The sequence below is a fragment of the Polypterus senegalus genome, chromosome 10 (genome assembly GCF_016835505.1).
Source record: "Polypterus senegalus isolate Bchr_013 chromosome 10, ASM1683550v1, whole genome shotgun sequence".
Classification (NCBI taxonomy): Eukaryota; Metazoa; Chordata; class Cladistia; order Polypteriformes; family Polypteridae; genus Polypterus; species Polypterus senegalus.
This window is the reverse complement of record NC_053163.1, coordinates 128,819,031-128,834,030: the sequence shown is the minus strand read 5'-3', so window position 1 is coordinate 128,834,030 and position 15,000 is coordinate 128,819,031. Positions and strand designations below refer to the sequence as shown.

The window sequence follows — 15,000 nt, the reverse complement described above, 5'->3', positions numbered from 1 at the left end:
TTTGAGAACAAGTAGAATATTTGAAGCCTTGTCTTTGAAGCACACACCTAGGCATCTGCCTAGTAGAAGTAATACTGGGAAAGCTTATTAGTTACCTGAACAAGCTGCATAGACCAAACTGTTTCCTTCAATTTATAAATGATCTTTTAACCTTGGATAGATTAAACACTTTTTCCTTCACAGATGAAAAGTAGATTTCCCAATCAGTGTGCTGGTATTTAATTAAATTTGAATTGAAGGCTTCCATTGATGATATTAGTATCTCTGTGCCATTTTATGATGCAGTACAGAGCTATTTGAAAGGAACTATACAGTAGTTAATCAGGTTGTTAAATTGACAGTAATCTGTTTCTCGGTGGCTGTAAAATTTTCTGTTATACTAATGAAATATTAGTCACATGGTCACCATCTTTCAACAAATATGAAAATCCCTATGTCATTGTTTTTGTTATTGTCATTATTATTATTATTATTATTAATGAACCTTCATGAAATTCTCCTTAGAGAGGCAGACTAATTAGATGGTTCAGTACAAACATAGTGGACACCATATCATGCATTCAGTTACTTTTGCAGATGGCCAAGCTGCGTGATATGACACTGTTAGTTTTTCTTGACAGTGTGGCTCACTCGAAATCATCATCTTCTGCTTTTAACACTTAAAATGTTGCAGCCAGCAACTCCCTCGTGTAACAAACTATAAGCACAACAGGTTCACTTGTAAGTCTATCTGTTCCAATTCTATGGATGCTTGCATTTTTAAAGTCTGAATTTTACGGGAGATACTGTGGGCAAGTTTTGGATGACTGGTTATTTATGCACAAGCATGGCACAAAAATATACAAATAATAAAGCAACATGTAGCTGCTTTAAAATATTTTAATGCAATTTTAGGGTATACAGTGTACAGTATGCATTGTTAGTTTTAAGTTCTGAGTTAATTCCTGATTGGAGAAGTTTTCAGTTAGCGCTTGTCAGTTCCCTTGTTAGCTACAACCATTAACTGTTTATATGGATGCTGGTGCCTCCACTCTTTCTGCACAGAAGGCTTTTACTTATGGCAAGCCATTTTACAATTTGATGTCATTCTTGGCCACTCTTAATCATTTTTAATCATATTTTGCCAGCTCAGAATTATAAATACAGTCAGTATCTATAATGTTATTATAACTACTGAGAACTTGAATTTAATATGAAAAACTGAGAATTGCAAAGATTTGTAATTTAGTATTGTCAATTTGAACATGAATTCAAGATATTTGTAATGTGTTTCATGAAATATGCAAGTTAGATACTTTTTCTCAGACCGAAAGCTTCTCAGAAGTCGATGTTTTTTCAAATTATGGATACCTGTAAAACATTTGCCTAACTAAGATTTAAATAGATCTCTGTAATTTTGACTAGTTCCAATTACTCTTGCAGATTATCATGAATTACATTGACTTTAAAATTAAATTGCATTTAAATATTATAAGTTACTTTAAATGTATTTTTTTCAATCAAATAAAACATTTGTAAGTCTAATCACAGCTAGTTAAAAAGTATTTTGCACACTGCTGCAATTGAAAGTTCCATAGAAATCCATGATAAAGTTTCAATTGAAAAAATGAACCCAGAATTGGTTGAGTTTGATGTGGAGTACAAAGTACAGTTTTGTTCATTTTGATTTTTTTTCTGGAGTGTTCATCAGAAAAGACTAGCATAGATGAGCAAGGCTCTAGTGTATTTTTCTTTCTATTCGCCCTGTAGGCTAGCAAGAAATCTAGTTTCTGTTAAACTGTAGCCGTGATTAACTGAATGTTTCTTTTTTCTTCTTTCTGTCTGTCTTTCTTGTGGTTTGAGCTGCACTGCATCACCATTCATTAGAGTGAACTCCATGACTCATGGCCTGCTCCCATCTCTGTGGTTTAACTTTGGGCCCTCTTGCAGTGCAGTAATTCATACTGAACGTGTGGTGCATGGATTATAACCTCTAAGAACTACATTTAATCATAGCAGCATGTCAAGGCTCGCTGTCCTTGTCTTTGCAGTGTTTCCATATGTGTGCAGTAATGAAAAGCTAAATATAGAGCTGCTGCAAAAGGATTTAATGGTAGTATAATGCCATCAGGGTAGGGGTGTGGGGCTGTTGCAAGTTTTTTGCACCCTTAGGTTTGATTTGTTTTCATTTGTACAGGTTTCAAGCAGTTTCATTCATTTGGACCTGACTTATACAAGATACACGGTACCAACATCTTCCTCTCAATGACTGTCATTTTTAATTTGTACCTACTTGTTATGGTTTATTTTTTGTTTGCAGTAATCGTAAGGATTTTTTGGTACTTTGTCTACCCTAATAATTCTTTCTTCTGAGTGTTTCTTGTGAGGCTTATTCTGACTATTTTTGTCTTTGACTGACTCTAAAGTAGAAAAACGTTCATCTCTAGATTTATAAAATATTTGTGATCTCTAAATAATTCTCAAGGTTTTGTAACTACCTTTTCCAGGTAGGTTTTGATGTCACTAATGCTCAACCATTAGTGGTCCGACCATTAATATTTAGACTATTGATGAAATTCTGTTACAACATCTTATAGGGTTTACTCTATTGCTCCAGCTCTCTGGCTCATTCTTCTGAGGTTTGATAGGGTATTCCTTAAAAATTTCCATCTTGTTTGAAGATTCCTTTAGTTTTGCTGATCTCTGCTTGGGCTGTTTGAGGGTTGCTTGGATCTTCTTAAACTCTGGCTGACTCATAGGAGGTTTGCTCTGCCTTTGCTCGAGATGAGATGATCTTACCAACCTATGCCTTTCTCTGTATTTATTTCGGCTGGGTTACCCTCATTTCTGTTAGACGCTCCTCCTTGACTTCAAGTTCATGTGGTCAACAGGGGGAGGGAGCTGATTTTAAGACAAAACACTGTGTATTTGCTTTTGAATGCAAATGATGGTGACTTTTGGATCTCTTGCTGCTTCTTTTTGTTTATGCTGAATGTAAGGCTTTTACAGAACTTTTAACCCTTCAGTGGTAATAAAAATGTTTGTTCATCTATCCGTCCCCTTAACCCATTGAGTCTGGTACAAGGCTGTGGTGAGCTGAAGTTTTCCTGTCCAGAATCAACCCTGGATGTGATGGCAGTCCATTGAAGAGTCTACTCTCTTACACCTACACACACACACTGTGGACTAATTTTGAGAACATGATTACTCTAGCACATATCTCTTTGGAATGTGGAAGGTAACTAACATGGTGTAAATCCACACAAATATGAGGAGAGAAAACTCTTTGAGTCTGTGGCAAGGGCAGCAATTGAGCCTGAGTGTCCCTGGAAGTGTAAGATAGTAGCATTAACCCCTGTGCCAATGTGGCATTTTAAATGGGTGTTGATATAAGACATCTAAATTGTTTTATGTTGAACTGCTTATGATTCTCAATTTATTTTGACTTCTTCACAGTTTTCACCATACTTCAGCAGATAATTGTTTATAATGCAGTGCAACTTATACAGTATATAATGTGAGTGTCTGGGTGACATATTATAACTCATAATTTTTAAAATTGCAAATATGATTAAATATAATTGACACAAGACTGCTTAATGATGTAATGAAATTGATTCATCAAAGATTTCTGATTGTTAAGTATGATTTAACATGAAACTGGAGAGGGCTGGCAGAGTGTGCCTTAATAGCCACACAAAAAATAAGCAACTCCCTTTCCACAAATTGAGACTTTTGCTGTCAGTCTGATCGCTGCATTCTTTTCTGTCACAGATTTCTGTATGTGAGGTTTTGTTTTCTCTAAGACTTTTTGTTATGTTCTGCATGCATAGAAGTTTTTATTTCTTTTAATTTATTTTTATACAGAAGAAGACAAAAATTGTTGGTGAGCTATTAGTGTCATAAATGCTTGCGGTATAAAATGTTTGTGCAGATTCTGGTTAGTTTTTATGTTTATTTAGTGAGTACAATCACCCCCTAAGTTCCAATACTAAGAGGTGGATTTAAATATAGATTTGATCCTTGTACTATTAATAGATTTTTTAATTTAAATTATTTTCTCTTTTCTTTTTCAGGTTTAACAGTTCATACCTGAAGGCTCAGGAGGAGATCTGCCTGGTTGCCTTATAAAATTGAAGTTGATCCAGCTGTTGATCCATTACCGCTGTTATGTTGGTCGCAGTCTCCCTCTGCTCCATCATTTGGTTAAACCGAGGCTTTAAGCTGAGAAAAGTGCAGATGTTGGATATGGGCCAGTAGTGCTCAGGAGCTTGCACACAGTAACACATTAAGGTGTTTGCTGTTATGCGTTTCAGTCTTAGCTGAGCGGCTTTCTCTCTGGATTTTTTTTTTTGGGGGGGGGACAAATCAGTGCTGTAAATCGGTTATCTTCAAAAACATTTGGGTAGGTGTAAACATGGCTGCTGAGGGCTACCAATATCAGGCTCTGCCCAAGTATGTGAAAGAACGAGAGGAGGACATCAATTTGGAGCCAGGTGACATCTTGACTGTGGATAGGTCATCTCTCCTTGCACAGGGCTTTAAGGAAGGAGATGAGCAACATCCAGAGCACATTGGCTGGATTTTTGGGATCAATGAGCGCACCAGGCAAAAGGGAGATTTCCCAGGAACATATGTCAAGTACTTGGGACCAGTGGTAATGTCGCTGTCACCCATCCGGCAACGTTTCCAGAGACCTTTACCCGCTGCCCCTGGAGCAGGACCACCCCGGCCAGAAAGTTCTCATGAGACATTGGGTAAGACATAAGAAAATTTGCTTTTTGGGATTCATAGAAGGAAGTAGTGTTGTCATGTGTTTGCAGGCCTCTCTACAAGTTTGTATGTTTGCTTTGTGACTCTTGAGCAAAACAGTCAGTTGCATGTCCTTTATATAAAAAAAAAGTTTTAATATATATATATATATGCACTTGTGGACTACTTGGGGAGTGGTGTTGACAATGGAAAAGTACTATATAAAGTAATGACAGGCTGTTTGTATAATTATTTATTAATAGCTGTTGAATTTCTTAAATACCTAAAATATAAAACCCAGCCTATTTCCCTGCTATTTATTTATTTATTTTCCAATAGTTCCTCCTTTTTCTCCTGCTTCCATAATGTATGTGGCTGTTTAATATTTAAAGGTCTTTATATGCAGATGGCCCATGCTTTCCCTGCATTTCCCAATTAAGAGGTAGTAGCACTAGAAAATTAAAAAGCATAATCCTTAAAGTCTTTTAACAGCTTTTGAAGTATGCAACAATGGAGCAACATTTCATGAACAAATTATAGTGTGATTCTATTTGTCTAGCTTACTTGTTACATTCATTAATAAAAAAGTTTTTGGAAAAGGGAGCAAGACTGAACATTTCTACAGTTTGACATTCTTCATGGAAGTAGACATCATTATTACTCTCTGAACTACTGTGATGCAAGGGTTAATTTGCAAAGGCAAAGATGCATCCAACCGTTTACCGAACTTATCTGACAATAGGTGACTACCTGAAGGATGGTTTTGTCACTTACGGCTGATACAACTCTTAAATGTGATTTGACAAATTTTCCAAAACTCTGAATATTTAAGATTGTGGGGCAGAACTAGGAATTGAATGTGATGGGGAAGGAAACTATTGTCTTTTTCCCAGTCTGCTTCATTTGTGCTTGACAGTACACACTGTACATTGTCCATTCATCAATCAACTTTACATTGCACCATTTTGAACATGCATTATTATACAACACTTTATGTTGTGGCAGGTTTATAATACTGTATCAAATATACAAACTAAGAAATACAATTAGCACTACATATACATAAAAGTGGACACTGACAGTTACCTGAGAAATTTGAACTATTCCAAACAAATTTTAAGCAGCAAGCATTAAAAATAGCCATTCAAAACACTCACTTCTACAGTATAAAACTGCAAAGAAGTGAACATTGCAAGAGTGTTAAGACATAGGTGGAATTAGTGATGGTGTATCACTCTTGAAACTCAGACCATAAGTCTGTATTATACTGTGTTGTAGTGATATTATTCTGTGAATAGCGGGGATTGTTGGAAGTGTAGGTACAACCAATAGAAATCCAGACATATCAGTTTCAAGATTTTAATCTGGATTGGAACACGAAAACTGAATGAGCCTTCTGAACAGTGAGTTTCAGACCATTGTAGCCAAAAGCAAAAATGTCAGTGTAGAGAAAAGAAAGAAAGGTACTGTATAGTGTGCTAATGTTTTTCTTTTCAGTTCATGACTCAGACAGTTATTCAGAACTTTTTGCAACCTGTAGATGCCTCACATAGGCTTATCACTTAAAAAGAATATTAGTTATACAACTGAGAAATTATTAAACCATGTGAAACTACTTGAGTATCTGATCTACAGTGGTAGAATTGAACTCGGCCAGTGTTACCTACACGAGTGCTTCTCAACCTTTCTGGTGCTATGACCCACTTTTTCCCATTTAAGTTTCTACCCCCTCTGTAAATCAAGCGTGATCCCCCTTGGTGAATAGATCGTGATCGAACGCAGCTATCAGAGCGGTGACCCATCTTGACCCACTACCATTATAAACAATAGCAACTTGCGACCCTTTTTTGGGTTGAAACCGCGTAGTGGAGAAACACTGACATAGATGGTACAATTAAGTTTTGCCTGCAGCAGAAATATAAGAAAGGCAGCAGTCTATTAACACTTAAAAATGGTCACAGGATAAATGTTAAAGTCGTCATGTAATACTTTTACTCAAACAAATCCACTTTATACTGTGCATTGTTATTTGAGCTCTTGTTTGTCTTTTGTTGTATTTTATTTTATTTGTTTTTACCAGATGAGCAGTCATAATTCTGAGCCATCTCATGTATGCAAATCTCAGTGTAGGAACCTTATTTGACCTCTTTGGTTTTATCAGACTTGTTTCAGAGATCTAAAAGCCTGCTAAAATGGAAATCCCTCCTTTTCACTAATGGGACTAGTTCTTGGTATTAGGTGGAGGCCATGACATGATAGAGATACATGCAATAACTGAATGGACAGGCAACCAGAAATTCAAATCCCCAGTAATCCAGCCAAAAGAAACACCATGTTAGCATGTGTCACAATGTAATTTTGTAACAAGTGCATAGAGATGTAAGTGAAAAGGAGCAGCTGACAAGCCTCAGAAAGCAGTGGAGTTGCATAGTAAAAAAATATAAAGTGTGTGTGTGTGTGTGTGTATATGTGTATATATATATATATATATATATATATATATATATATATATATACTGCTCAAAAGAATTAAAGGAACACTTTTAATCAGAGTATAGCATCAAGTCAATGAAACTTATGGGATATTAATCTGGTCAGTTAAGTAGCAGAGGGGGTTGTTAATCAGTTTCAGCTGCTGTGGTGTTAATGAAATTAACAACAGATGCACTAGAGGGGCAACAATGAGATGACCCCCAAAACAGGAATGGTTTAACAGGTGAAGACCACTGACATTTTTCCCTCCTCATCTTTTCTGACTGTTTCTTCACTAGTTTTGCATTTGGCTACAGTCAGTGTCACTACTGGTAGCATGAGGCGATACCTGTACCCTACAGAGGTTGCACAGGTAGTCCAACTTCTCCAGGATGGCACATCAATACGTGTCATTGCCAGAAGGTTTGCTGTGTCTCCCTGCACAGTCTCAAGGACATGGAGGAGATTCCAGGAGACAAGCAGTTACTCTAGGAGAGCTGGAGAGGGCCATAGAAGGTCCATAACCCATCAGCAGGACCAGTATCTGCTCCTTTGGGCAAGGAGGAACAGGATGAGCACTGCCAGAGCCCTACAAAATGACCTCCAGCAGGCCACTGGTGTGAATGTCTCTGACCAAACAACCAGAAAGACTTCATGAGGGTGACCCAAGGGCCCCATGTCCTCTAATGGGCCCTGAGCTCACTGCCCAGCAGCATGCAGCTCGATTGGCATTCGCCATAGAATACCAGAATTGGCAGATGCACCACTGGTGCCCTGTGCTTTTTACAGATGAGAGCAGGTTCACCCTGAGCACGTGACAGAAGTGAAAGGGTCTGGAGAAGCCTTGGAGAACATTATGCTGCCTGTAACATCATTCAGCATGAGCAGTTTGGTGGTGGGTTAATGGTTGTCTGGGGAGGCATATCCATGGAGGGTCACACAGACCGCTACAGGCTTGACAAAGGCACCTTGGCTGCCATTAGGTATCAGGATGAAATCCTTGGACCCATTGTCAGACCCTATGCTGGTACAGTGGCTCCTGGTGCACGACAATTCCTGGCCTCATGTGGTGAGAGTATGCAGGCAGTTCCTGGAGGATGAAGGAATTGATACCATTGACTGGCCACTACACTTTCCTGACCTAAATCCAATAGAACACCTCTGGGACATTATGTTTTGGTCCATCCAATGCCACCAGGTTGCACCTCAGACTGTCCAGGAGCTCAGTGATGCCCTGGTCCATATCTGGGAGGAGATCCCTCACAACACCATCTGTCATCTCATTAGAAGCATGCACCGATGTTGTCAGGCATGTATACAAGAACACAGGGGCCATACAAAGTGCTCCGTACAATTTTGTGTTGCTGCAATTAAATTTTGGCAAAATGGACTAGCCTGCCACATAATTTTTCACTCTGATTTTTGGGCGTCTTTGAATTCAGGGCTCTGTAGGTTGATCATTTTCATTTCCATCAAACGATGTGGCATCCTTTCGTTCCTAACACATTACCCAGTCTGTATCAGTATAGCTATCCAGGAGGATTTCTTTTTCCCATTGAGATCTGATGTGTTTTCAAAGTGTTCCTTTAATTTTTTTGAGTAGTGTGTGTATGTATATATATATATATATATATATATATATATATATATATATATATATATATATATATATATATATATATATATATATATATATATATATATATATATATATATATAAAAAATACACACACACACACACACACACGTGTATATATAAAAATACACATTGATTGTGAGAGAAAATCTGCAGTATGACCTATCAAAATTAAATATTGTCTTGATGAGTACAGAGATGTTGAGGAGAATATTGTAGTTAAATAATAAACCTGTGCTGTTAGATCCAGTGTTTCATTAGTGAGAGATGCACTTTTCACTAATGAATATTATCCACATAACCTGCTAATGCATGCTCTGTTATTATGATGTACTTAACCAATTATTATTTTTTTAAATTGTTTAAACCTGCTGTATATGCGTGCTAGATTGAAATATTATCTAACATGTAAATATCAGGTATTTGGTGACATTAAAATTAATTGTAGCATAACATATAAAAATATATATTTATGTATTTATGTTACTTATAGTTCTTCACAATTCTTAGCTCACAAACCTTTTTCTTTTGTCAAAATGAAAGTTTCCTAACAGCATTACATTTCAGTCAATTGAACCAATCCATAATTAATTTTTTGTTGGTTTAAATTGTCTTCTAAATTAATTTCAGGTTTTGCCTCAAGACTTTGAAAGCTTGTATAGTACAATATTGAGCTTCCTGTGAGAAATTTCTAGGAGGCAGATAAATTGCAAATGCATTCATTTTGTTAAAGGTTTTTTTTTTTTTTTTGCTAATCTTATAATGGCAAAAATCTTATATAATTGATAATTTGTTAAAGTAGAGCATCACTGAGTAGTTTGTAGGTAGGAACGTTGATTCATTTCACAGTGACACTTGGGTCAGACATGTTTTCAAGTAAAAGTTGAGAGTGATGACCTGGTGCCCTCCTGTCTTAAATTTATGGAGTGACTGTTGTCTCCCCTTGCCTTTCTCTGTAGACATGAAAGTGTTAAACTCTGAGGGGGTGGGGGATGGGAGTTAAGTTTATCCCCAGCTGTCTGGACACTATTGGGCTCCCTTTATCATCTGGCAACTTTTCTGAACCCTCCCTATGGTTTTGGCTACAGCTTTCTTTCCTTGCATTCGTAAGGAATCCATAAATCTGAATCATGAAGGAGACCTGGCAAGTATCCAGTCTGCAGAAAAGGCGCTTTTTGTGTGCCTCTGGAAAAGCGACGATTTGCTGAAACAGCAAATTCCAGGCTGCTTGTGTGACTGTTGGCCTTTTGGGGTGTTCAGCATTTGCTTTCTAGTCATTTGTTCTGGAGGGAATAGGGCTTATGCACTTAATTCTGATGAAACTGTACATGCTTTAGGAAATTGGCCTTTTCCCTTCACATTCTGTGTTCTTACTTAAACATTTATATTACATTTTATTGAAATTTTGAAAGGTGTTGGTTCATTTCTCCAGGAAACTATGGAAATAGTCTGGCTGATTATGTATAGTTAACCTAAATAATTTTATGGAATCTTTGTACTTTTCAGGCACGCATGTCTTCATCAAATTTTCTTTTTGTCTCATTTGCCTTGCTGGTTTGATTGATTTTTTTTTTTCTATTTCATTTTTAATGATTATTTTTCACATGTCCAACTTGGGATGTGCAAACTATCTTATTAATGCATTACAGTCCTGGCATATTCTCTGAGAAAGCAGCATAAAATGTAGAGGTTTAATTAGCAAATACCCTAGAGGCAGTTAAAGGTTTGCTGAAGAATCTAAATAGCATTAAAAATTTACCAGATAAAAGGAAAGTGGAGCTTCATGTATACAGAGTCAAAGAACATTAGCACTGTCCCGAAACTCAATTTAAAGCAGCAGAACACTAATTCTCTTTAAGAGATATTAGTATATTTCCAGATTGAATAATTTTAGTTGACTTCGCTTTGTGATGTCAAGCTAGATAATCCCCACAAGAAAAATGACCTGTTAGCATTTAAAACATAAATGTATTATTATCACTGAATTACAGTTCTTTCGATGAATAATTTCATAATGGTCCAGTGGTGAGTGCAAAGTTGAGGAAGTTTGAGTAATAATTATGCAGGATTCAGGTGAATGTTGTAAATATACTTTGCATTACACACTTAAATGCTTTCCAAATAGAAAAGCTTCATAGCAACATTAGTTATAATATTCATATCACCTTTCCTGAAGCCTGCTTAATCCTGTGCAGGGCCTAGGGGAGATAGAGCCTATCCCAGCAAGCACAGGGATACAAGGCAGGAACCATCCTTTGATACGACACCAGTTCATTGCAGTGTAAACACTCCTACACACTCATACACCAACACACACTAGGGCCAAATTAGCATTGTCAATCAACTTAACCTTCACTTTGTTGGATTGTGGGAGGAAGCTGGAGCACCCATAGGTAATCAAACACAAGGAGAAAATGCAAGCTCTGCACAGGATGGACCAGAGATGTGGCAGCAGAAATAACACTGCCCCTCAATTACAATATATCTATCCTTAATTTTAGTTATTTATAGAAATGGAAATGTTCATTGTATTAATTTAACTAATGTTGTCTGTACTGTACTCTAAATTATTAAATGACAACTAAGGCAATGAGTTTAGCTTACTGAATATATGATTTGGTTAAAAGGGATCACTTGGTTTGTAATATTGTTAATATGTGACTTATAAGTCATATTGGGAAAATATAACATGAGCTATGCATTGTATAAAATAAATATTGAGTCCTAATAAATATAACATACTTAGTGAACATGTAAATCTGGTGACTAGGAGCAAAAATGCCCAACACATACTAGAATAATGTGTTTTAATCCAAGATGTTTGGGTGTTCACCGACAAAAGCACGATAGACATATGCGCCCCGACAAAACCGCGACCGGCAAATGAGCACCGACAAACCCGCTAACTGGTTTTCGACACATGCGTGCCGACAAAATCGCGAGAGAGGCCAAGAGAGTGGGACGCGTACGTGCGCATTATGTACACATTATGTGCTAGGTTATAACTGTTATAACTGCTGATGGCATGCCACGAACAAATAACTCAGTCGAGGGTTGGCATAACGCATCATTTGAAAGAGCGGATTTACCAGCAGTCAGGCAGCCAGCAAGTCTAAATACGCTCAATTATCAAGACGTCTTGCTCTAGTTCTTCCTACATATGCAGGGTGTGAACTTAAGGACTATCTGCGTGCCATGCTGATGGCATGCTGCGTCTCATAATATTGACTTATAAAATAAACATTATTATATAAGCTTTAAACTAGTAATTCATATTTAATGAAACTTTTGCGATTTTGACGGCGCATTTTTGTCGGCGCGCATATGTCTATCGTGCAAATGTCAGGTCACAGTGTTGTAGTGATGTTAAATTTTAAACTTTTTTATTTTTTTTTATTTTTTTTAACATCCCAGGAGAATAAAAAATTGGAATAAATATCACCATCTGACACTACATAATTGTAAAGCTTTCATGCAATTTGACTTATGCATACATCATTATCCTAGGTTAACAATTCAGTACTGTCACCAGGTATTAGTATACTGTAATTAAACAGGTTTTAATGGTTATGGGAGAATCAGTGGTGTAATTCAATGTGAAATGAGTTTTGGACAAAACGGCTTTAAAATGCTTAAAAGACTTAAGATTGAGAGTACGTGCATATGAAACGGCCAGAGATAGGGCTGTAAATGCAAGCCCAGGCTGCAGCTTCCATGTCTTGGCACAGCAGAAGGAATGTGCTGACACAGCACTTAAACTGAATACAGATTAATAACTAGTCACTTCTGGGCCTCGTTCTCCTGCCAGGATCACTGCTTGTGGTGTAGCCACAGATTTGAGAGCCTCTTGAGGAGTTTTAACTGTTAAACCTTCACATTTAAGGGCAGTGCCTAAAAACTGCAGAAGGAGGGTGTGTTATACTTCTATTTAAGAAGGGAGTCTAACAAATTTATTTACTTTAAAATGCAAATGTTCATCTTTCATACAGATTTGTAGTTTTGACCTTCTGCCACTGTAGTGCAAGAAAGGTAGGGTTGTCATTTTTATCACAGGAGCCCCAAATCAGCTTTACATGAATTGAGTATAATTTCATAGATTTTATAGTTGGTTTCTTCCATAATACTGTATTGCCTTGTGGCTGTACTGAATGGGAACAATTTGCAATGTAGAGCCATTGCTGCTGTTGGTATTTGGATGTGTGTATGCCCAGGTTTTAGACTGCAAGTTCCTTCAATTCCTTGGGTTGGTTCTAAACAGGTGATCTTGTTAAATGTAAGGATTTCCATATGCTATAAAAAACAGTTTTCAAAATTAGATACAAATGGTTAAAGCCAAATGCCTACAGTTCAATTTTAATTAGTTCTTTTATAGAAGCATTCTTTTTGTGGAATCAGCTGTGCTTATTGGCTCAGGTGGAGGTCTGTCTTTAATGTTTCTGAGATGTAAATTGTTAGAATAATGCAGCTGAAAAATGACTGACATCCATCCGTTTTTTTAAGCTCATTATCCAGTTATGCCTAGCAGAAAGAACTATGAGGAAAAAAGTAAAGTTTTTAATATAATTCAAAACAAGTGTAGAACAGAAAAAAATGTAAATATATAATATGCTGGTATATATTAAATATTCTTTTACAGTTGTAAAAAATCAGAAAGTAAATAGGAATTAGTGAGGTGATTATCAGAATTATTAGTTTATAGTTTTTTTCCTCATTTTATTTTAATATTCAAATTAAAAGCAATAAAGCAGAAACATGATAAAATTAACAGAAAAGGGTGTCCCATATATTGCTGGCCTTTCAAATACATTTCCTTTTTTATGAACATTTAAATATATTTAAATAAAAATAAAATATTACTTTGAATAATGATTTTGTACCACATGCAAAATAAATATATATCTCGTGTGTATGTATATGCATAAACCATCTTTTGGAGAAATAAACTATTTTAAGATATGTGACTAATTTTCTCCCTTTGTGGATCTCTAGCTACAAATACGCAAACCGTATTACAGATCTTTGCTTCTATATGTAGATACCGGTATCTATACTAATAGAAGGCAAAGCCCTCACTGACTGATGGACTGACTCACTGATCACTAATTCTCCAACTTCCTGTGTAGGTAGAAGGCTGAAATTTGGCAGGCTCATTCCTTACAGGTTACTTACAAATGTTAAGCAGGTTAAGCTGAAATTCTACGTGTAATGGTCATAACTGAATCCTACTTACATACATATATACAGCCATAGCCTGCAGGTCAGTTGTCGTGTGAGGCGGAGTTGCGTCCACCATCACCACACCTCCCACGTAGTTGGCTGCCTGGCTATATTGCGTCCTCCATCCCTAGGCCTCCAACACAATTGACTGCCTGCCTATATAAGGCCATCTGTCAGCAGCACTCCAAGCTGTGAGGAAACAGTATAAAGGAGGCGTGTCAGACGTCGTGGTACATTTTCTGATGCAGCTAGATGAAAACAACTTCATTACGCTGTTGCTAAATACTCGCAGAAAAATCCACAAGTTAATAGACACACTGTCACTAAATACTTGCAGGCAAATCCACAACTTCATAGAGACGCTGCCGAAAACGAAACAATGCAAGAAAGCAGGAAAGAAAGAAAGCAAGGTAAAGAAACTGAAAGAATATCTTATTTATAAACAGCACAAATATATTCACATGTACTTAACCTATATTACAACTATATCCACATTTAAATTAGACACCCAGACACACACAATCCCCAGTCCTTTATCTGAACTTTCTTTTAAAAGTTTATAATCACACGGTCTGGGAAGTCTGCAGTGAATCCAGTGACCAATCCTGATGTGCGCCGCGGACACGTTTACTTAATTTACACCTAAAGAAGCGCTCTCACCGGCTCGGCGACAGTTCCTTTATTATACTCGCAGGCAAATCCACAACTTCATAGAGATGCTGCCGAAAACGAAAGAATGCAAGAAAGCAGGAAAGAAAGAAAGCAAGGTAAACAAATGGAAAGAATCTCTTATTTATAAACGGCGCAAATATATTCACTTGTACTTAACCTATATTACAACTCTATACACATATAAATTAGACACCCAGACACACACAATCCCCACACATTCCCCAGTCCTGTATCTGAACTTTTTTTTTTTTTTTTTTAAAGTTTACTAGCAA

At 36.8% G+C, this 15,000-nt stretch overlaps 1 protein-coding gene across 1 annotated transcript in view; it reads left to right on the top strand.

Moving 5' to 3' along the window:
• pik3r2 (phosphoinositide-3-kinase, regulatory subunit 2 (beta)) overlaps positions 1 to 15,000 on the top strand; it is an 87,271-nt gene that overhangs the window by 14,060 nt on the left and 58,211 nt on the right. Inside the window, exon 2 of the mRNA XM_039766600.1 lies at positions 4,056 to 4,736. Within this exon, the coding sequence (XP_039622534.1) occupies positions 4,397 to 4,736 (340 nt within the window). The 5' untranslated portion in view covers positions 4,056 to 4,396. The remainder of the gene's footprint in view (positions 1 to 4,055; positions 4,737 to 15,000) is intronic.